Source organism: Macaca mulatta, chromosome 12, assembly GCF_049350105.2.
Source record: "Macaca mulatta isolate MMU2019108-1 chromosome 12, T2T-MMU8v2.0, whole genome shotgun sequence".
Taxonomy (NCBI): Eukaryota; Metazoa; Chordata; class Mammalia; order Primates; family Cercopithecidae; genus Macaca; species Macaca mulatta.
Window position 1 is genome coordinate 74,796,531 of NC_133417.1, and position 24,478 is coordinate 74,821,008.

Here is a 24,478-nt window from a genome sequence, read left to right on the forward strand (position 1 = left end):
CAAGCTGGTCTCACAAGGTGATCCACCACCTTGGCCTCCCAAAGTGCTGGGATTACAGGCGTGAGCCACCGTGCCCAGCCAAAATTCAGCTTTTTGTGTGTAGAAATTACTGTTTAAAATTAAAGAAATTAAAGAAAAGACTTGCAATAACCAATCCAAGGTAATGAAAGCTCAGAGATCTTGTGGTTTCCCAATTTCTTTCAATTCTGTTTCTCATTCATCCTATAATCCTTAGATCTGTATTAGAATTTGTTTCAGAGCCCTTGAAAACCTACAGCGAACAGTAAACATCTGTTATATTAATATATAAGTCACTGGGGAGAATATAAAGTTGGATAATATATGACATTCGCTTTACACTGAGAAAGTAGGTTTTGAGATTCTGAATAAATGTTGAATGAAATGGACATCCCCTTTCCTGGGCACACAGGTTCTCCATTACCTCTTTTATAGGTGTGGTTTTATTCATTTGTTTGTTTTTGTTTTAAAAACAATTATGGTTAAGCTATAAATCTCTTTATTTCCTTCCTTTTAGACCTCGGCTTCTGTAAAACCTCTCTATATTTTTCATCTTTAATATTCTTTTTCAGTTGTTGTCCAAGCTTCTTTTCTTTCTTTCCATCTCTATTTGCCTGTTTTTTGTTTTTAATAGTTATTCATGTTTATGAAAAGTTATCTTTCATTTTAGTTGCTTGCCCTTCAGCTAACATGTATCTGTATTTTTGGAATATTATAGGGGATAGGTTATTTGTTATACAGGTTTAAATTTGACATAATTTTGTCCTAATAGTCTTATACTACTCTCAATGTATTTGAATTGTATCTTGTTTTATTTTAGGATGTGATCTAAACTTTTTCTTAAATATTATCTTTTTTTGAAATGATCTCATGATGACATTTATATATGTGGAAGTATAGGGCCCACAGATCGAATGCTGCTACTTTTTTTTTTTTGTTTTTGAGACATGGTATCACTCTGTCGCCCAAGCTGGAGTACAGTGGCATGATCTCGGTTCACTGCAACCTTCACCTCCAGACTTAAGCCATTCTCCTGCCTCAGACTCCTGAGTAGCTGGGACTACAGGCGCGCACCACCACACTCGGCTAATTTTTTGTATTCAGATTCTTGTTACACAAATTAAGTACTTTATACCTTAGGAGGTCATCTGTGTTTTTCCATCTACTTTTTTCCAAAGGACTGAATTCCTGAACAAGTCTACCCTTGCTTGGCTAGGTGCTGGGCAGATACCAATTTTCTAAACAGAGTTGTTGTATTGACTTTTTTGATTATAAAATACTATAATTTAAGCCATTGTAATTTAAAAAGAATACTGTTATTTTCAGTAAGATATTTTAAAGAAAATTACCCTTATTTGATTTTTTTTCTTTTTTTATTTTAGCAGCTGATGGACCATCAGAAAAGGACCTTAACAAGGTCCTTCAACTTTTGGAACCTCAAATTTCCTTTTTAGAAGACCTAACTAAAATGGGAGGAGCAATGCGGTCTGTTCTTACTCAGGTTTTGACAAACCAACAAAACTACAAAGATCTGACTTCTGGTGAGTAAAATGTTAGAAGAAATTTATAGTTTACATACATTACTATAATGATAAGAAATTGAGTCTTTTAGAACTTAAAGGTAAATTGTAGAATTTTCATAGAATGCTAAAGCTGGAAGTTATTTAGAGAACTTCTTGTTTTATGGATGAGGAAATTGAGCCCCAGATAAATGAAATAGCCTGTTTAAACCTCACAATTAATTTATGTTGGAGTTGGTACTAGAACCCAGGTCTCCTAACTTTTGGTGCGATATAAGATAATTATGCTCTACCTCTCTTTTTTTTTTTTTTTTGAGACGGAGTCTTGCTCTGTCACCCAGGCTGGAGTGCAGTGGCATGATCTCGGCCCACTGCAACCTCTGCCTCCTGGGTTCAAGCGATTCTCTTGCCTCAGCCTCCCAAGTAGCTGGGATTACAGGTACCCGCCATCACACCGAGCTAATTTTTGTATTTTTTTAGAGACAGGGTTTTACCACGTTGGCCAGGCTGGTCTTGAGTCTTGACCTCAGGTGATCTGCCTGCCTTGGCCTCCCAAAGTGCTGGGATCACAGGTGTGAGCCACCATGCCCAGCCCTACCTCTCTTTCTTTAAACACAAGGCTGCTAAGTGATCTCCTTTCTTTAACAGTAACAACCATCATGTCTATGTTTTCACTTTTGATATTTTAAGTTTTTGGGTTGTATGGCCTAGGATTTTCTAATACACAGTTTTAAGTTCCAAAACTTGGAATTGTTGAATGGTATATTGTTATACAAAACATTTCATACGCCCTTCCCAAGCACTCTGCTTTGGATAACTGCATGCTTGGTATTACGAGAGCACAGACTGTCAAACCAAATGTGAATTCTGCTACATAATTATTATCTACCATATTAACTTTCTGACTTTCTTTACTGTAATTTTCAGGTTCCTTGAAAGCTAGGATCATGTCTTACTAATTTTTGTGCCCCACATTCCCTTGGATATTTTAGATGCTCACCTACTTTATAGATTTCGTTATTTCACTGTGTATTCTGGGATTGTTAGTGCTAAACATAAGCACAAAAATGTTATCTGAAGCTATCTTATATTATTCATTCTAGGGCTCCCACTCCATTAGAATATTCACCTATTTATAGATATTAGTTAATGAAAAGACCATACTGAGATTTTGAATGGAATATTTTTTTCTGATTTGAAGTTTGTTTTCATTAGGTCTTGGAGAAAATGCTTGTGTAAAGAAAAGTCATGAAAAGTACCTTATAGCTTTAAAGAGCTCTGGACTTACATATCCTGAGGATAAGCTTGTATATGGTGTGCAGGAACCATCTGCTGGTACTAGTTCTCTGGCAGTTCAAGGTTTGTCTAAATATTTAATTTGAACAGTAGTAACTTTTCTGTGTTAAAAGCAAAAAAACCTCTCAAACTTTACTCATTATTGAAAAAATTATTTTGAGCCAAAACAGTATTACTCTTTTTAAGAAAAATAATAAAAGTAGTAAAAATTTAGAGGCAAAAAAGAATAGATTGACCAAAGAAGAGAATGCATTTTTCTTAAATGGAATTTGATTAGCTTATTAAGGTTCTGGTTCTAACTCATGAAAAATGTACAGTTGCTATTCAAGAGTAGCCCAGAACTTTACTCCCTCAATATTTTAGTAAACTATGGTTTAAAACTAAAAAGAGATCCTTCTGAAACACCATTTGTAATCACTGTATTAAATCTTAGTTTTCACTGGATCATTCCTATTGAAGTATCAACCTATTTGGTCCAAACTTATTTAAGATAAATGTTGGAGGCTGGGTACGGAGGGTCATGCCTATAATCTCAGCAGTTTGGCAGGCCAAGGTGGGTGGATCACCTGAGCCTGAGGTTGGGAGTTTTGAGACCAGCCTGGCGAACATGGTGAAACCCCGTCTTTACTAAAATACAAAAATTAGCTGGGCATGGTGGCAGGCGCCTGTAAACCCAGCTACTTGGGAAGCTGAGGCAGGAGAATCGCTTGAATCTGAGAAGTGGAGATTGCAGTGAGGTGAGATTGCGCCACTGTACTCCAGCCTGGGAGACAGAGCGAGACTCCCGTCTCAAAAAAATAAATAAATAAATAAAAAAGATAAACGTTGGACTTTGCTAAGATAACTGTTAGAATGAAGTGTCCTAACATAACAAAACTTGGCCTTTTGATATTTGTATTTCTCAGAATAATTTGAAAATAAAGCAATATGTAGCAACTATGAAGGACAACTATTTTTCTTCTCCTCCAAAGGTTTTGTAGGTGCAACAGGAACTTTGGGACAAGTAGATTCTTCAGATGAGGTGAGATTTAAAGTTCAAAACTTTTTAAAAAGTATAATTTTATACTTTTTTATAATTTTATAATTTTATACTTTTTTATAATTTTACTTTTTTATAGTTCTAAAACTATATAGATTTGTAAGCATTATGTAGTTTAAGTTTTTAATTCTATAGACAAGGACACTGAAGCCGAGAATGGCTTCTGGGAAGCCTAGATCACACAATTACTTAGTGACAGAACAAGGTCTATAACTAGATTTTTACTTCTTCTTTATAATTCATTTTTCTTTTTCACAGTTTAAAAGTGGGTAGAAAGAGGTAGAGATTTCTCCTCAGAAGCTATCCCCAAATTTACCCATATAGTTTTCATATGTACAATGAAATTATTTTTGAAAATTTTGCTAAGTTTAGGATAATTTATTAAAAGACTATGAAATGAAACTGTTTTTCTAGTCTCATAATAAAGTTACATTTTACTTGTCAAGGATTGTTTTTAAATTATGTGCTGGGAAAAAGACCATCGATTTGAAATTTCAATTTTTATAGTTTTTATTAATATGAGTAATAAATCATTATTATATTTCTATATTTTATTACATAATTTATAAGAGAAAAATTGCTGTTACATATATTTACTTATAATCTTGTTGCTTATACAATTTAAATTTTATATTTCTAATACATTTAATTATTAAAATCTAAAAAATAAAATTACATTTAAACATATGTATTTTTTTCTTTTGGAAATTCATTTTGAGTTGATAATATAATGTGAACTAAGCCAAATATACTCCTTTTAAAGGGATGGCTTCTGTTATGGAAGTCTTGTAATTGATTTAATACCATAAAATTTAAATTTTACAGATTTTCCTCTCTAAAAAGGCTTTCACAAAATGTTACATTTTGTGGAGTCTCATTTCGGGTAATTTTCAAGAATTTTCATCAGATTGGAGAGGCAGTTTATTATGCTGTGTAGGAGTTTGACTCTGGAATTAGACTGCCTGGGTTTGAATTGTGGCTCCTTTACCTATTAGTAGTGTGACCTTGGGCAAATGTCTTAACTTCTTCATGTCTAAATTTCCTCATCTGTGAAATGGAGATAATAATAGTACTTATTTCATGAGAATATTATGAGGATTGAATGAGTTAATATATGTAAGCACTTAGAGCCCTAGTGCCCAGCATATTGTAAACACTATATGTGTGTTAAAGAAATAAAATAGTCATTAAAAAAATTATGTAAATGGTTAGCTTATAAATTTTGCTTTTGTTTTGTAACAAAATAACTTCTGAGAATCATATTGTTATAATGACAAATGGGAAAAACTTTCTGATATTTAAAATAGACTTTCAAAAAACATGTAAACATTATTATTTTAACTAAACTGTAATAATTCCATTTTGAAGATAGGGGAGGGGAATGGTGGGAGTAAGAATGCTAATTCTTCGTATGCCAAAGAAGGAAGTAATTGATAATAGACATGTAGTTTGAAACTGTTTTTCTGCTTTAAGGGCATTTTGTGGGGAGGTGAAATGGCCTTTTATTAAAAGGCGAGTTCTTGGATTAGGAGTTGAATATGAATGGATGAATGAATGGGCACTTCTTTAGCTAAAGCCACCTGGGTGGGAGTCTTCTATCTGTAGCCAGTAGGAACTTTAGACAGCTGTTGCATAATGAAATGGTTTGGTCATTGTTCAGAGCACTTTGTTAAAATAAGCATCTTGACTTGATTTAGAACAACAAAAATCTGTGGTCTTAAGTTTGTATTTATGTGGTAGGTTAGAACCATCATATTATTTTAGCATGTCTAGCATTACGTATCCAACAGGCTTGCCAACAATTTTACTTTATTTTCATGAATTGAATTTTATTTCTGGATATGTAAAAAGCTGATCTTCAACATAGATGCTTTCTCCTCTGTCTAGGAAAGAAGTAACATTCATTTTTATCTTGGCCTAAACTTTCCAGATTAGCATTTGAATTTCCCGTGGAGACTTCCATCGTACACAACTGCATTGCAACAACATTATATTTTATGGTTGGGTGCTAGAAGGACATCCTTGTGTGTGTGTGTGTGTGTTCGTGTGTGCACGTGTGTGTATTGAGGGGCTTTTGAATCTCTTCTAGAAGTAATTTCTAGGATGATATCAGATAATTTGAAATATTGCCACTTTTTTGTTCATTACTGTTGCTTCTAATCTGTCCTTTTTAGTTTTAGGTCCTCACTTCTGTTTCCCACCTCCATCCTCAAGCAGGCCCCAGTGGGGTCTGTTGTTTCTCCCTTTGTGTCCATAATTTTCTCATCATTTATCTCCCACTTAAAGTGAGAATATATGGTACTTGGTTTTCTGTTCCTGCATTAGTTGGCTAAGGATGATGACCTCCTGCTTCATCCATGTTCATTCCTCTTAGATTCTGTTTCAGCAACTTCTGTGTATAGTATGCTTGATGTAACCATTTGTTCCTTAATTATGATCATGTCTCTGTGTGAATATCATGGTAAATACTTTTTGATGTCAACGACTTTAAAATACTTTATTTCAACCCCTAGTCTCTCATAATGCATTGTTTTTGTTATAGCTGAGAAGATTTACTTTTAAAGCATGTGATGTATATTTGATACATTTAAGTAGCTGAGACTCTTTGACCTTTATTTATTTGTTTATTTTTTTGAGATAGAGTCTTGCTGCGTTGCCCAGGCTGGAGTGCAGTGGCGTGATCTTGGCTCACTGCAGCCTCTGCCTCCTGGGTTCAAGTGATTCTCCTGCCTCAGCCTCCTGAGTAGCTGGGATTACAGGTGCCGTCCACCACTCCTGGCTAATTGTTTTTGTATTTTTAGTAGAGACGGGGTTTCACCATGTTGGCCAGGCTGGTCTTGAACACCTGACCTCAAGTGATCTGCCTGCCTGGGCCTCCCGAAGTGCTGGGATTATAGGCAGGAGCCACCGTGCCCAGCCTCTTTGACCTTTAAATCATACATTTATTAAACTTTTCATTTATTGAAAATTTTTTTTTTTTTTTTGAGATGGAGTTTCACTCTTGTCGCCCAGGCTGGAGTACAATGGTGAGATCTTGGCTCACTGCGACCTCCACCTCCTGTATTAAGCAATTCTCTTGCCTCAGCCTCCTGAGTAGCTGGAATGACAGGCACCTGCCACCATGCCTGGCTAATTTTTGTATTTTTAGTAGAGACGGGGTTTTGCCATGTTGGTCAGGCTGGTCTCGAACTTCTGACCTCAGGTGATCCACCTGCATTGGCCTACCAAAGTGCTGGGATTATATACGTGACCAGCCTTACCTGGCCGTTGATTTAAAAAAAGAATTTTTTTTTCTTTTTTAACTTTTACGTTCAGAGGTACATGTGCAGGTTTGTTATATAGGTAAACTTGTGTCACAGGGGTTTGTTGTACAGATTATTTATATTTCATCACCCAGGTACTAAGCCTCGTACCCAACAGTTATTTTTTTCTGATCCTCTCTCTCCTCCCACCTTCATCTTCAAGTAGGCCTCAGTATCTGTTGTTCCCCTCTTTGTGTCCATATTTTCTTATAGTTTATCTCCCACTTAAAGTGAGAATATGCAGTATTTGGTTTTCTGTTCCTGTGTTAGTTTGCTAAGGATGATGGCCTCCTGCTCCATCCATGTTCCTGCAGAGGCCATGATCTTGTCCTTTTTTATGGCTATGTAGTATTCCATGGTGTATATGTACCACATTTTCTTTATGCAGTTTACCATTGATGGACATTTAGGTTGATTATATTTTTTTGTAGTCTAAAAATATTTGGCCAGGCATGGTGGCTCATGCCTGTAATCCCAGCACTTTGGGATGCTGAGGTGGGAGGATTGCTTGACCAGCCTGGGCAAGATGGTGAGACCCTGTCTCTACCAAAAAAAAAAATAAAACAAATAAAAAAGGAAAGCTTTTTTTTTTTTTTTTTGAGATGGAGTTTCGCTCTAGTTGCCTAGGCTGGAGTGCAGTGGCGTGATCTTGGCTCACCACAACCTCTGCCTCCTGGGTTCAAGCGATTCTCCTGCCTCAGCCTCCCGAGTAGCTGGGATTACAGGCGTGCACAACCACGCCTGGCTAGTTTTGTATTTTTGGTGGAGATGGGGTTTCTCCATGTTGGTCAGGTTGGTCTTGAACTCCTGACCTCAGGTGATCTGCCCACCTCGACCTCCCAAAGTGCTGGGATTACAGGCGTGAGCCACCATGCACCGCCCCAGAAAGCTAAACTTTTTATAGTTTATATATTGATCACATTTTCCAAAGGGATAAAAATGGGGTCGTTTAGGCATTTGAAAACTTAAGAATTTGAAGTAGAGTTGTTTAGCCAAAGTATCTACTGTATTTTTTTTTTTTTTTTTTTTTTTTGAGATAGGGTCTTGCTCTGTCTCTCAGGCTAGAGTGCAGTGGTACCATCATGGCTCACTGCAGTGGTGTACCATCGTGGCTCACTGCAGCCTCCACCTCCTGGGCTCAAGCAATCCTTTTACCTCAGCCTCCTGAGTAGCTGGGACTACAGGCGTGCACCACCAAGTCTGGCAAATACACACACACACGCACACACTCATATATACATATATGTGTATATATATAAAGGTTTTGCTTTATGGTTTTAAACTTATTGTCAAGTCTTGAGTTAGAAAAGTCGGCTGGGTGCGATAATCCCATCTCTACTGAAAATACAAAAATTAGCTGGGCTTGCTGGCACATGCATGTAATCCCAGCTACTCAGGATGCTGAGACAGGATAACCCCTTGAAACCTGGGAGGCAGAGGTTTCAGAGCTGAGATCGCACCACTGCTCTTCAGCCTGGATGACAGAGCGAGACTCCGTGTCAAAAAAAAAAAAAAAAAAAAGATAAGTCATGTGATAAACAAAAACGAAATGAAAATTAGTGTCAAGCAATTCAAGGGTTATAAAAATATGAATGCTTGAGCTATAAAGGGACCATATAATTCATCTTGTCTTATTTATGGATGAGAAAACTGAATTCCATAGAATTAACTGATTCACTCAGGCTAGTAAATGCCATCTAGTTAGTGGTGGAGTTGAAATTGGGCACTAGTGCTTCTATCTGCTGGTGTAAGTGTTCTTTCTATAAAGTGGATAAACCATGATTGTCATTACTATTGCTATGCAGCAAATTTGCCCAAAGCTTTATGTCTTAACATTACGATTTTATTTTGCTCACAATTTTATGACATAGGAACGTGAGAATGGCACCTGGGCAGTTCTCACTTAGGTTATCATATGTGGTTGCAGTTAGTTGTTGGCTGCAGCCATAGTCATCTGAGGGCTTCACAATGAGATGTAGATCTAAGATGGCTCACTCACAGGGCTGATAGTTGATGCTGGCCATCCACTGGGAACTCAGCTGGTTGTTGATCAGTATGATAACGTGGTTTCTCCAGCATGGTGGTCTCAAGTTGGACATCTTACATAGTACTGACTTCTCCCAGGCCAACAGCCCAAGAGTAGAAGCTGTAGAGCCTTTTCTGAGCTAGTCTTGGAAGTTACATGGTGTCACTTCATCCTTTTTAGTTATAAAAGAGTTGCTAAAATATGTCCAGATTCAGTGGGAGGTGATATAGATCCCACCTCTTGATGGGAAGAACGTCAAAGAATTTGTAAACATGTTTTAAAACTTCCACAACCAGGATATGACATTAGCCATTCTTTTCCCTGGATTCAGTTGATAATCCAATAGTGGGTAGTGATAATAGCTAAATAATGTACCAATAATTTCTTATAAATTTTCTATCTATTTTAGTGGCACTATCTCTTGGGAAAAACTACAACTGGTAAAGTCATGTCATTTTAGCCAGTAATGGCTATTACAGATTTTTAATGAAAATCAAAGCTTTCCTTAAGTAGAATAGTTACTATTGTACATCAAGAGAATAAAAGCTTATATTTACATTGTAAGGTATTTTGTTTTATTTTATTTTATTTTATTTTATTTTAATTTTATTTCGAGACAGAGTCTTAATTCTGTCGCCCAGGCTGGAGTGTAGTGGCATGATCTTGGCTCACTGAACCTCTGCTTCCCGGGTTCGAGCGATTCTCCTGTCTCAGCGTCCCTAGTAGCTGGGACTACAGGTGCATGCCACCACACTCAGATAATTTTTGTATTTTTAGTAGAGATGGGGGTTTTGCCATGTTAGCCAGGCTGGTGTTGAACTCCTGACCTCAGGTGATTCACCCACCTTGGCCTCCCAAAGTGCTGGGATTAGAGGTGTGAGCCACTGTGCTCAGCCTGTAAGGTATTTTGGAGAGTTGGCTTTTTTTGTTTGAGACGGTGTCTTGTGCTGTCGCCCAGTCTGGAGTGCAGTGACGCGATCTCCGCTTACTGCAAGCTCCGCCTCCCAGGTTCAGGCCATTCTCCCGCCTCAGCCTCCTAACTACAGGTGCCCGCCACCATGCCTGGCTAATTTTTTGTATCATTAGTAGAGACGGGGTTTCACCGTGTTAGCCAGGATGGTCTCGATCTCCTGACGTCATGATCCGCCCTGGCCTCCCAAAGTGCTGGTATTACAGGCGTGAGCCACTGTGCCCGGCTGAGAGTTGACTTTTAACTTTGTAAAGCAAAAGAAAATATACTGAAATTTTACTAGTATTCATTGTAGGTTAAAGAACAAAATATATTTTTGAATTTAATTACTAATGAGGCTATAAAACTACTGTGACTCTTCTGCTAGTCTCTTTTTTGGGTTGTATATCCTGTTTTAATCTGGTTTGTTTTTTATTTATTAATGCAAAACATTATTTTATTAGGACTCATGGCCTACATGGAATAAAAATTCAGTTGGTGGCTAGGCATCATAAGCAAAAACAATGTTAATTGAGTTTGTGTGATTTATTTGGAGAGAAAGATAAGAATTCCCATCAACCCCTTTAAAAATGAATATGATTATTATTTAAAATTTGCTTTTACTTTTGTTCTTAAAGTATTTTTAAACATATATTAAAATGGTCAAAATACAAGAATTAATATAGAATAGATTAAGGTAAAAATAGATGAAGGGATAAGATAGATGGAAATAGGATGATAGAGGAAGAGTACTTAGATATAGATGTTCTTGAATAAATAACTATTTTATGCCATTTAAAAATAATTTTTTTTTAAATGGCTTTTCATGTCATGTTGCGTTTTATTTGGAACTATAGGCACAAATTACATATTTGCTCTAGTATTTATATTTGAAATATAATGAAGAGCTAGATGTGGCTTCAGGATTAGAATTTCTACACATTACCTTATAGGCTCATGGGATTATTAAGCAAACCCTTTACATAATTTTATTCTTGTAATTTAAGATATTATATATAAAGGAAGATAGCATGAGAATAAGTAGACAATGACATTTTAATTACTACTGTAGAGTAGGAATTGTAACAATTAAAAGATGTTTTGGCTGGGCGAGGTAGCTCATGCCTGTAATCCCAGCACTTTGGGAGGCTGAGGCGGGTGGATCACCTGAGGTTGAGAGTTCGAGACCAACCTAACATGGAGAAACCCCATTTCTACTAAAAATACAAAATTAGCCAGGCATGGTGGCGCATGCCTGTAATCCTAGCTACTCGGGAGGCTGAGGCAAGAGAATCACTTGAACCTGGGAGGCGGAGCTTGCAGTAAACTAACATTGTGCCACTGCACTCCAGCCTGGGTGACAGAAGGAGACCCTGTCTCAAAAAAAACAAGCAAAAAAAACCTGAAAAGAAAACGTTTACATTTAGCCCTCCCATCCAAAGATGATCAGTGTTTATAAATTTTGCTTGTTTACTTTTATCTTTTTTTCCTGCATACTGTTACATAATTGAGAAATAATCACTTTGCAAAATAAAATAAGTTACTGTGTAGATATACTTTGAATATTCTTGTCTTTATTCAAGACACAATCCAAGTGAATGACAGCTTTCCAAAAATAACAGCAAAAGTAGGACAATTGAAATAAAAAATCAGAGATACTTTTCATAAGTGAATAGGTAAAAGAAAAAAGGCTGGGTGTGGTGGCTGATGCCTGTAATTCCAGAACTTTGGGAGGCCGAGGCAGGCGGATCACTAGGTCAGGAGTTTGAGATCAGCCTGGCCAATATGGTGAAACCCCGTCTCTACTAAAAATACAAAAATTAGCCCCGTGTAATGGCACGCGCTTGTAGTCCCAGCAACTTGGGTGGCTGAGGCAGGAGAATCGCTTGAATCTGGGAGGCAGAGGTTGCAGTGAGCCGAGATCGGGCCACTGCACTCCAGCCTGGGCGACAGAGCAAGACTCTGTCTCAAAAAAATAAAAAATAATAAAATAAAAAAGAAAAAAAGTTAATTTTACTTTTGGAGGCATAAGGTTTAAATTTAATTTGGTATCATAAATTACGTTATGGTGAGGGTAGGGCAGGGAATCACATAAACTGTTGGTAGGAAAGGCCTTAGAAATATTTAATGTATTTCTTTTCTAGTGCAGGAATTGATTTGTAACATTCCTCACAGTTGGTAGGCCTTTCCATAAACACTGCCAATCGTAGGGAGCTTACCTAGTTTATGAAGCAACTTATTCCCTTGATAGCTCTAATTATTAAAATCTTCTCAGTATTGTGTTAAATATTGTAACTTTTGCATATTTCTTGTTTTACCCTCTAGAAAGATTTTTATTTCCATATGACACTGTTTTAAATATTTACTTTTAAATATTCTCTGTTGTGCATAGTTCTTTCTTTTCACTATCTAGTAAATTCATTTTCTTTTAAAATCTATGTCCCGATTCAGTGCCAGTGATGGGACATCTTTTGATAAGCATACCATGTCTTCATTAAGGTCCAAAGCTTTTTGTTATTTTTTTAGCAGCTATCCTAAATTTTTGGCAGGAGCCACAGAGGTCAAACAGAATGCCCAGCATTTCCCCCTGGGCCCCAGCTTACAGCTGACATGTTAGAACTCCCTTCTAGTGTTATACTTGTGAAGCTGATTTAAAGTAGTCTGATTATAGAGGCTTACATAAATCTTCAAGTTTCATCTTATCGTTCTAGTCTTTTAAGATCTTTGGCTTTCATTTTTATAAGGTGACATATTAAATATTCCTTCTAGCCCTGTGTAGTCTGTATTAATATTCTTTGAGTATTGTTGTAACCACCTTTGAATTTACCTGACTTCTTTTTATGAAGCTCACATTTTTTTCATCTGTCTAGAAAATCCATCAAAAAAAGAAAGGTTAATTTAGGTTGAGAAACCATCTGTAGATTTAGCAGATTGGGAGTTTGAATCTGTTTTTCTTGGATTTTCTTGTCTCATGTCTTCTTATTTCTTTTCCAAAACGGTTTGGACCTGTGTCCATATTTTGTGCCTGAAACACATGTAGCAATAGTGCCTACTTCCCTGCTCAGGGACTATTTAAGGTCTGAAAAGTTCCTGAGGGCTGTACAAATGCTGTCTGGGTTGAGATTGTATTTGATTTATTTCCTCTCGTCAGTTGGATCATCATCTTCTCTTAGGGTCCTGTACTGCTTCCTCAGGTACAAATGAACCTCAGCTCCACATCATGAATTTGGAGGAATGGGAAATTGTGGTTATGATAACTGTTTCGTTTTCATTTTCCTTAATGCTTGAATTCCCCACTGTTGGGAGTTATTTCTGTTTGTTAACAGTATTGTACTTTCTAAAAATAAAAATATAAAACTTATAACTGATAATATAGTAATCTATTACTGTTGGAGCAAGTAGTATTGGAAATCAGACTTGTATTTTAAAAACATGTTTATTAACTTAAAACTGCAATCCGTATTTATTGTTGAATAAATAGAAAATAAATATTAACAAAAAGATATTACCTAAATCTCTATCACTTAGTGGTGACTAACTGTAAACATCTGACATTCTTTATTTTTAAAATTTTTTCTTGTTCTTTCTCTTTTTTTTTTGAGATGGAGTTTCACTCTTGTTGCCCAGGCTGGAGTGCAATGGCACAATCTCAGCTCACTGCAACTTACTTCTCCCGGGTTCAAGCTATTCTCCTGTCTCAGCCTCCCGAGTAGCGGGGATTACAGGCATGTGCCACCACACCCAGCTAATTTTGTATTTTTAGTAGAGATGGGGTTTCCCCATATTGGTCAGGCTGGTCTCAAACTCCCGACCTCAGGTGATCTGCCTGCCTTGGCCTCCCAAAGTGCTGGGATTACAGGCATGAGCCACTGCGCCCGGCAGTTTTTTCTTTTTCTTTTTCATCTGTGTTATGACTTTATTTATTTATTTACTTACTTATTTTTGAAATGGAGTCTCGTTCTGTCGCCCAGGCTGGAGTGCAGTGGTGTGATCTCGGCTCACTGCAACCTCTGCCTCCCAGGTTCAAGCAATTCTCCAGCGGCAGCCTCCTGAGTAGCCAGGATTATAGGTGCCTGCCACTACGCCCAGCTAATTTTTGTATTTTTAGTAGAGACGGGGTTTCAACATACTGGTTGGGCTGATCTCGAACTCCTTACCTCAGGTGATCCACCGCCTCAGCCTCCCAAAGTGCTGGGATTGCAGGCGTGAGCCACTGCGCACAGTCCTGTATTATGACTTTATAATGTCTGACATTCTAATAGATTTTATGTATGTTGTATTTTAATGGTTTCATGCCGTATATACTCCTGTATTACTTGCTTTTCTCATTAATGATAGTTTTGAACATCTATAAGAAGGAATATACTAACAGATTTTATTTGTGAATATTATCAATACTTAAGTAATTTCATACTGCATATGCTATTTTAAATAGCATGCTTTTCTCATTTATAATAATAGTTTTTGAACATCTGGTCACAATGAATATAGAGCTCCAGCATTGTTTTTCTTTATATGGTACAGTTGTGCTGTTATGTTATGTTATGTTATGTTATGTTATGTTATGTTATGTTATGATTTTTTTGAGATGGAGTCTCGCTCTGTCGCCCAGGCTGGAGTGCAGTGGCCGGATCTCGGCTCACTGCAAGCTCCGTCTCCCGGGTTCACGCCATTCTCCTGCCTCAGCCTCCCGAGTAGCTGGGACTACAGGCGCCCGCCACCTCGCCCGGCTAGTTTTTTGTATTTTTTAGTAGAAACGGGGTTTCACCGTGTTAGCCAGGATGGTCTCGATCTCTTGACCTCATGATCTGTCCATCTCGGCCTCCCAAAGTGCTGGGATTACAGGCTTGAGCCACCGCACCCGGCCCCAGGTGTGCTTTTATTTATTTACCTAATCATCTTCTGTTGGAAACCAAAGACCTTTTTTTTTTTTTGGCCATTATAAATAACATTGTGATGAATAGGTATGCATATAGTCCCAATTCACTTGTCTGATTATTTCTTTGGGTTAAATTCCTAGAACTGGAATTTCTGTTCCAAAGATTACCCAATTGCCATTCAGGGAAATTTTACTACTGTATATTCTCCCCATTGGTATATAAGAGTACCCATTTTCCCACCAGCTCAGATGCAGATAATCTCCCTTCCTAGCTGTATTTGATATCTAACATGATGTTAAGGCCAACTCAGTGGTCCGTGTTTTCAGACTTTTGTCTTTTGCCTTTGCTTATGCTGTATTCTCTTCTTGGCATACTTTGCCCTCCTCTGCTTGTCTAATTCTACTTGTCCTGTAAGTATGTAAGGTCAGGAAACTTACAAAACTTCATATTGCCATGACTATCACTTGATCAAGGATGCTCTTTTCATAGGAAGCTTATATTTGAAATTATGAAATAATCCTCATCTGGGACATAACATGTTTTTCCAAGTTTGCCTTTTCTCTCAGGTCTTAGAGAACAAGTTTCATAAATGGCTATTAACTGAAATCTTAAATTTCAGAACCCTGTGAGCCCTGTAGTATGCTTTTACATTCCTGTGTCTGTTTTTTGTCTTTTAAGGCTTCATATTTCTTTCTCGTTAATTTCTCCAGCAGCAGCTGAGAGTGGCAGAGGAGGAGGAGATTGTAGTTTGACTGTCAGTTCTGTTGCCAGGTGGATGGCCAGAGAGGCCTGGCAAAGGTAGAGATTAACAGGGAAGACATATTGACGGGCCCAGTAAATGCTGAATGACTGAGCTAAGTGGCAGCTCTGGAAAACCCCAGAGAATGGCCCTGAGGATTGATGCTGCACTTCACAGAAACCTAAGTTAAGGCTATTACATTTAGGCCAAGGAAGCTGCACCAGTGTGTAGAGCTCCAGCATGAAGCTGAGGCTACTTTTCTGCTTTGGAAATGTGATGGATGCTAATTGAGAAAAGTATTTTGGAACTTATATTATAATTCTCACCTGCCACCAACACCATTGTTAGCACAACTGACTATTTGCCAAATACTACCACACCTCTTTATAATATTGGTTGGTTCATATGTGTTTGGAAAACAGGGAAAATATGTCAGTATAATGTGGAAGTTGTGGATTCATATGTAACATCCTTGGTTTAGGAGAGCTGGGATAGTGGGGTAGAATCATAACCTTTAGCTGGAGAGTAAAAAACTCTGAGCTCTGCTGCAAAGACAGCAGGAGCCTTTTCAGCACTATACTAAGAAAATTAGAAATGAGCACCTATACCTGGGGCTTCCTTCTCAAGAGGTGCACTGCTACTTTTACCTTGGTTTTACCAGAGGGAGGCTCCCTTTGCTCCTCTTCCCTCTGCATTGTCATAGCTGGCTGGCTTTCTTACTCTGTTGTACAGTGTTAACATGCTCTGATATAGCCTTAAACCACCACAAGATGTTTGCCTGGGCCTGCGAATGATCTTCCCAGGCACCAATTACTGCTTTTGTTACTTCTCTGGTTACAAACTTGAATAGGTTGTGAGTGTCCGCCCCTTACCCTTTTTTTACCCCATAAGCCGTGTTATTTTTAGTGTGAGGTTTTTCTAGGATATATGTATGTATATATCACATTGAGCAGAAATGTCTGTATTTCCTTTTTGGATTTTTTTTTCTAAGCATATTTTAATTTGTTTTTATTATTATTTTGAACTCTCAACTCCAACTTCTAATATGTTGTGTTTATTTTTCAAAATTTGATTTCTTGAACTCATTTTTTCTTAGACTCTTGAAAGCCTTTCCTCTATTCATTGTTTTTGTCCTCTCCTCTTCTCTCCTACTTTCCTATAATAATCTCTCTTATTCCACTCTTTAGTTTCTTTGTGCATTTGATGTTAATTTATAAGGTTAGGAAAATCTTTAATCTTGGCATTTTGGGGTGTTTAAGAGTCTTCCGTTAGAAGCAGAGATTAAGAACTCTTGTGTTTTAATATTAGGGATATTTCACTATATTTTAAAATCAAAATTAACACTGAAATACATATTATAGCAAATACATAGATGTTGATTAGTAGTATGTAAGTATGCATATATTGTGTGTTTAATGTAATTTGTAGCACATTTATAAAGTGTATCAATTTATGAATGTGACTGTGTATAATGCTAATTTTATTTTCCTTCAGGATGATCAGGATGGTAGTCAAGGTCTGGGCAAGAGAAAGAGGGTAAAACTAAGCAGTGGCACCAAAGGTATTTTTATTTTTATTTATTTATTTTTTTTCCTTGAATAAAATGCTTCTAAAAAATGCCTAATCACTAAAAATACTTGATGGGCTAACCATATTGACATCAAAGCTGTTTAAAGGGAGACTTATGTTATTAGATTTATCTAGTAAGTCTTGGAGAAAGTATTGTTAAGGGATTACTATTGGGTTTTGTTCATTATTTTCATCATAAAATATGCATTATCATATTTGAGTCCCCCCCAAAAGGAGGTCTTTTCATTGGTTGATTGATTTGGCTCCAGTGTTTTTTGTGTGAATTTGTAGTTTGGCCTAGTTCCTTTTATAATCTGGGGTGTGCAATTTCTAGAGTGAAAAAAGACAAGGGAGATGACATGGTGAGAGAGAGACAGAGACAGACAGACACCCACACACACAATGGGAATGAGTAAATAGTACTTAACACGTAATGAAGGCTCAGTAGGGACTCACGTGTTTACTCAAGGGGAGAAAGTATTATAGATATGCTTTGTAGTGAGGGACTAGATTAGTAATAATAATGAGTAATATTTATTGAATCTTTTGTATGTGTTGGACATGTTAGAGATTATGGCTAATGAGAGGTAGATCCTTAATTCATCTCCCAGAGCCTAAGCTTTTAACCACAATGTTTACTTGACTGTCACTAAAAGCTTTTCTAGAATACTTGTAATTAGTTGACAAGTCTGTGCTTTGGATTTTTGCCAGGGATTTCCATATCTTAAGGTGTGGTTGGTTTAAAAAGTCTCCAGGCCGGGCGCGGTGGCTCAAGCCTGTAATCCCAGCACTTTGGGAGGCCGAGACCATCCTGGCTAACACGATGAAACCCCGTCTCTACTAAAAAAAATACAAAAAACTAGCCGGCCGAGGTGGCGGGCGCCTGTAGTCCCAGCTACTGGGGAGGCTGAGGCAGGAGAATGGCGTGAACCCGGGAGGCGGAGCTTGCAGTGAGCTGAGATCTGGCCACTGCACTCCAGCCTGGGTGACAGAGCGAGACTCTGCCTCCAAAAAAAAAAAAAAAAAAAAAAAAAAGTCTCCAGCGGCTAAAATGTTATTTTGATGAAAAGAAATTTCTTTTTATTTTGGAGACGGAGTCTTGCTGTGTCACCCAGGCTGGAGTGCCGTGGTGCGATCTTGGCTCACTGCAAGCTCTGCCTCCCAGGTTCACGCCATTCTCCTGCCTCAGCCTCCCCAGCAGCTGGGACTACAGGCGCCCGCCATCACGCCCAGCTAATTTTTTTGTATTTTTAGTAGAGACGGGGTTTCACTGTGTTAGCTAGGATGATCTCGATCTCCTGACCTCGTGATCCTCCCGACTCGGCCTCCCAAAGTGCTGGAATTACAGGCGTGAGCCACCACACCCAGCCAATGAAAAGAAATTTCTTACTTCTGCTCTTAATTAAGTGTATCTTGTGAAATATTTAGGACTGCCTAGAAAGGTAGAACATGCAGGCACTTTGAGTTGCAGGTTCCTTTTCTAAGTCTCAGTTACTATGCTGCTGCATTTAACTTGGGAGTTGCTAGGAAAGGGTATGGAATTTGATCTGCAGTCCAGGATGCACACATACACATATGTTCTCCTTTCTTCTGGCTCAGCAGAGAACCTGTATGTCTGAAGGAAATTAGGAACCCATATGGCCATCTGGCTCTTTAACTTATCAGATATTAAACTGAGTCCTTGTGACACATCTTAGTTAGAGATTGTTAAGCACATAGTTGAGTTTAAGCTTTAGGGGTGCCCAGAAAATACCTGCTATGGTGTAAGAAGTCATTGTTTTCCTTCAGCCCGGTCACTCTCTGGCTGAAGATACTTTTTATGCAGACTTAAGTTGAAGTATTTTTTCTTTGTTTTTAAATACCTGAACTTTTTTCACATGTGTGTTTGGATTGAGTGCCTTCTCTTCTTTCCTCTAATGGTAAGAAATAGTACAGAGATTTAAGACTTCATCAGTTATCATTTTCAGTTTAAGTATGTACATGGAAGGAATGGCTTTGTGAATTAGAACGCCAGGTGTTTTCAAAAACTGACCTTATTTTGAAGATATCTGAAGTTTAGGGAATGGCTCAATTTTTGTAAGAATTTTGTTCAACAGCTTGAAAAGTGCACTGAGAAGAAAATATGTAATGGTAAGAAAGAGGCCAGACACTATGCTAACCTCATCACTGCTTGTTCTCTAAACCTGCATTTTAAGGGTGAAGAAACTGAGGCCTTGAGGGTTTTAACTACATGGCCAAGATTCCAAGATTATTAAAACCTTTGCTTTAGTGATGCATTTACAGTGCATAGTGATTCTTCAAAAATCTCTTTTTTACAATTCGACTTAAGGTAGTTTACACATTGTTAAAAGTCATGTCAAGATTTAAAGATAGTCAAACATAACTAATAGAAGCATTTCTAACTACATTTTCATAATATTACACAATATAACATGTGCTTTAACATCTTGGGAGACTGACATCACCTATTTTAAGAGCAACAAAGAAGACATTGCTGGAGTTTTTTTGGTCTGCAGATAAAAATATTGAATTCTACATAACTGCAACTATTTTCATTTTAGCAGAAGCCACAGCTTTCCTGGTATATTCAGGTTGTTTAATTGATTTAAAACATTGTTAATGTATATTTTCTTTTAAGTGCTTGACAGTTAATTATGATGGCTTCAGGCTTTTCATTTGCCTAATACAGGCTTGCAGAGTCAAAACTGTGAATTCTGTGATTAATAGTACTAGTTTTGTTCAGCTTTGTAAATGCTTTTAAGAAGCACTTACCAATGAGAGCTTTTATTTTGGTAGTCTGTGAAATTATCAGTCACATTGTGTTAAGTGAATTGTGAGAATTAAATTAGGTACAGCAGTGTGCGGTGGATTATAATTTATTTTTTTTCAGGACAGGGTCTTACTGTGTTACCCAGGCTAGAATGATCAATGGCATGATCTTGGTTCACTGCAACTTCTGCCCCCCGGGCTCAAGCGATCCAATTCTCCTGTCTCAACCTCCGGAGTAGTTGGGACTACAGGCACATGCCACCCCACCTGGCTGATTTTCCTATGTTTTTTAGAGACAGGGTTTTGCCATGTTGCCTAGGCTGGTCTCAAATTCCTGAGCTCAAGCCATCTATCTGCCCACCTCAGCCTCCCAAAGTGCTGGGATTAAGGTGTGGGCCACTGTGCCAAGCCTATATTATAATTTTTAGTTACAAATCTTAAATTCCTGCTACCTGAATCTCTTGAGCCCTGTTTTTATTACTTTTTGTCTTTGAATCTGTCAGTGAGTTCTTTTTACTGTATTTTACCTCATTTCTTGCAATCTTGGCTTGTTTTTGTTTTTAAATCATTGTCATGCCCTGGAAATGATCTGTTTCAGGAGGAATATATTTCTGTTTTATAAGTAGAAAATTCTGAGTTTTGAAAATAATTACTTAATTGCTAATAATAAAGAAATGTAGCCTGGACAACATAGCAAGACCTTGTCTCTTCAAAAAATAAAAAATAAATTAGCAGGGTGTGGTCTTGTACCCCTATAGTCCTAGCTATTTGGGAGGGTAAGGTGGGAGGATCACTCGAGCTGAGGAGTTTGAGGCTGCAGTGAGCTATGATTACGCCACTGCACTCTAGCCTCCAGAGTGAGACCCTGACTCTTAAGGAAAAAACAAAAAAAACCAGATGTATAGTGTTATAGTGTACTTGTCTTTGTATGTTAACCACTCCTATTTATCACTTATGTCACCACTGAAATGGAATTAGGGAGTTGGAAGACATTTTTGCCTCTCTGTGGTTAAAATCATAATATCTTCAGGATATATAGGATATTTTGGTGCCGTTTTTTCTTTCTTTCTTTTTTTTTTTTTTTTGAGACGGAGTCTTGCTCTGTCGCCCAGGCTGGAGTGCAGTGGCCGGATCTCAGCTCACTGCAAGCCCCGCCTCCCGGGTTCACGCCATTCTCCTGCCTCAGCCTCCCGAGTAGCTGGGACTACAGGCGCCCGCCACCTCGCCCGGCTAGTTTTTTGTATTTTTTTAGTAGAGACGGGGTTTCACCGTATTAGCCAGGATGGTCTCGATCTTCTGACCTCGTGATCCACCCGTCTCGGCCTACCAAAGTGCTGGGATTACAGGCTTGAGCCACCGCGCCCGGCCCCGTTTTTTCTTTAGTTATTAATGAAAAAACTATGTTACAGTTATATCTAAAGGACTGATTCAAGTCTTAGTAAACACAATGTTTTATAAAGAAAGTGATGACATACTGAGCTTATTGTTACTCATTTAGACCCACTACCTGGGGAGATGTGGTATGAACACATTATTCAATACTAGAAGAAGTATAAAGCTGGCGTAGGGTACTGTTAACTGAAAAAACTCTACAAGGTTATCCTGCAAGACACCTTGAACAGTGATGTAGTTAGGGCTGGACCTGAGGATTTTAATGTGTGTTAGATACTGTTTTTTCCAGTCTCTCATCTAAGTTTAGCCCCTGCTTAAGCAGTGTCACTAGAGCCAATACATTCATAATTGATACTTCTTGTATCCTCTTGATGTCTTTGTGGTAGAGCTGATGATCCAGAGCAGTAACTTAAGATCATTTCCTCTGACAAAGATTAATAGTCTTAATTTTCTAGTTCATTTGCAGGGGAAGAAATTAGTGAGAGAAAGAAACAGTGAAAGTATTCAAAATACCTAGTTCCTCATATACTTCTTGAGATCTTCTGTTGAATAAGCTTGGCAAGGATGCAGAGCTTTGGAAGAGACAGACTGGCCCTCGAGAAGTGGCACTTGGCCTTAGACTTTCCAGTAGATAATGCTATCTTCCATTGAATACCTTTATTTAAAAAGGGCATCCGTTTCCCCCATTCATTTTTCCACTTACTGCTTTATATTAAAATATACGCATTAAATTTTTTCTTATTTATATAGTATGTACATTATAGAAATCTAGCTTGTCAATATTATTGCACTTAAGGATATTTTTAATTTTTAGATACATTCACGTTTTATGGTTTATGGGTTATTAGTTATAGTAAGGTTTAAATGAGATGAGCAACTTCAATCATTAACTGATAAATTTCATTTTTCTTATGCAGATCAATCCATAATGGATGTTTTGAAACATAAAAGCTTCCTAGAAGAACTATTATTTTGGACTATAAAATATGAATTCCCTCAAAAGATGGTAACTTTCTTACTCAACATGCTTCCCGATCAAGAGTATAAGGTATCTATATATTTTTCTGCTTTTCTGAACTTTGCTTTTCTTTCTTTGCCTTTCATTATTAAATCTTTTTTTGATATATATCTCAGGTGAGGGTTGATATAACACTATAAACAAGCATTAGTTTCTTCTCTTGCTAACACAGGTTCTGCACAAAAGGCACAGTGTCTTAGCTTTTTTTTTGTTTTTGACATGGAGTCTCGCTCTGTTGCCTAGGCTCGAGTGCAGTGGTGTGATCTCGGCTCACTGCAAGCTCTGCCTCCTGGGTTCACGCCATTCTCCTGCCTCAGCCTCCAGAGTAGCTGGGGCTACAGGCGCTCGCCACCATGCCCGGCTAATTTTTTTTGTATTTTTAGTAGAGACGGGGATTCACCTTATTAGCCGGGATGGTCTCGATTTCCTGACCTCGTGATGCACCCACCTCGGCCTCCCGAAGTGCTGGGATTACAGGCGTGAGCCACCGCGTCCAGCCAACAGTGTGTTAACTTTGTGGCAAAGCAGCATTACTCAGCAGAGTTCCAAAAGATTGCTTTTCTGCATGGAACTTGGTCTGGAGGGAATGCTGGGAAGCAAACATTGAAACCACAATTTTTATTTTGCAGAAATAAATATGTAGTTACAAATTGTTCTAAATCCTCTGAAGAAGAGTACAAGGTGCTTTGAGAATGTTTAATGGGGGCATTTGAATTTAGATTGTGAGATCAGGCTGGGAAAAGCATGGATTGAATAGTGTCTGGTGACTGCTGATAAACAGAGAACAGTTATTGACTCATATAAAAATGTTGATAGGTGAAGTTTCTAGACCTAGGGGGTTAGAACGCACCTGTTACCATCATATGGTTATGGCAGAGTGACAAAGCTCAGTTTATGAAAAGAAAATAAAGCATGCTGTAATTTTTATGGTGTAGGTTAGGAGAGACACTTTAATAGTGTCATTGTTTTGTGTGTCTTTATATCTGCAAATAACAGTAAAAATAAATATGGCTGGGCGCAGTGGCTCATGCCTATAATCCCAGCACTTTGGGAGCCCGAGGCGGGCAGATCACCAGAGGTCTGGAGTTTGAGATCAGCCTGGCCAACATGATGAAACCCCATCTCTACTAAAAATACAAAAATTAGCTGGGCATGGTGGCATGTGCCTGTAATCCCAGCTACTTGGGAGACTGAGGCAGGAGAATGGCTTGAACCTGGAAGGCGGAGGTTGCAGTGAGCCAGGATTGCATCACTGCACTCCAGCCTGGGTGACAGAGTGAGACTTGGTCTCCAAAAAAAAAAAAAAGTAAAAAGTAAAAATAAATAATCCTGCAGATCGTTTAGTCAAATTAGTGGTCAGCTTTCAGATCAAATAGGAGAAGATATTTGTTTTGAAGTAATCACATTGACTCACTTACTTAGTTATGTTAAATCCTCTGCAATAGTTTGTAGCTGAGACTTAGTATATCTTGTATTCTTAAACCACAGCATTTATTATTGCTTTACAACTTTAATAATTTAAAATGTCTATTAAAATTTTTTTTAACGGGGCCAGGCTCACACCTGTAATCCCAGCACTTTGGGAGGCCGAGGCGGGCAGATCACAAGGCCAAGAGTTTGAGACCATCCTGGCCAACATGGTGAAACCCCATCTCTACTAAGAATACAAAAATTAACTGGGCGTGATGGTGCATGCCTGTAATCCCAGCTACTTGGGAGGCTGAGGCAGGAGAATTGCTTGAACCTGGGAGGCGGAGGTTGCAGTGAGCCGAGATCATGCCACTGCACTCAGGCTTGGGCAATAGAGCAAGACTCCATCTTGGGGAAAAAAAAAGGTTTTTTTTCTTTAACCATCAAAATATTTTGCAAATGTTCCCAAAAAGTGAAAGACTACCTCATCATTGAGATTTTTTTTTTGTTACCTTGGACATTATTATAAATTAGTAAAGATGTAAAATGTT

At 38.0% G+C, this 24,478-nt stretch overlaps 1 protein-coding gene across 6 annotated transcripts in view; it reads left to right on the plus strand.

Annotated features, from left to right (window-relative positions):
* UBR3 (ubiquitin protein ligase E3 component n-recognin 3) overlaps positions 1-24,478 on the plus strand; it is a 268,381-nt gene that overhangs the window by 49,828 nt on the left and 194,075 nt on the right. For 4 of the 6 annotated variants that reach the window (XM_015110341.3, XM_015110343.3, XM_015110344.3 and 1 more), the window contains exons 3-7: positions 1,401-1,559; positions 2,754-2,897; positions 3,806-3,855; positions 17,264-17,330; positions 22,417-22,547. In XM_015110341.3, coding sequence (XP_014965827.1) covers positions 1,401-1,559; positions 2,754-2,897; positions 3,806-3,855; positions 17,264-17,330; positions 22,417-22,547 — 551 coding nt within the window. The remainder of the gene's footprint in view (positions 1-1,400; positions 1,560-2,753; positions 2,898-3,805; positions 3,856-17,263; positions 17,331-22,416; positions 22,548-24,478) is intronic. The other 2 variants (XM_015110342.3, XM_015110347.3) reach the window with 1 other exon arrangement.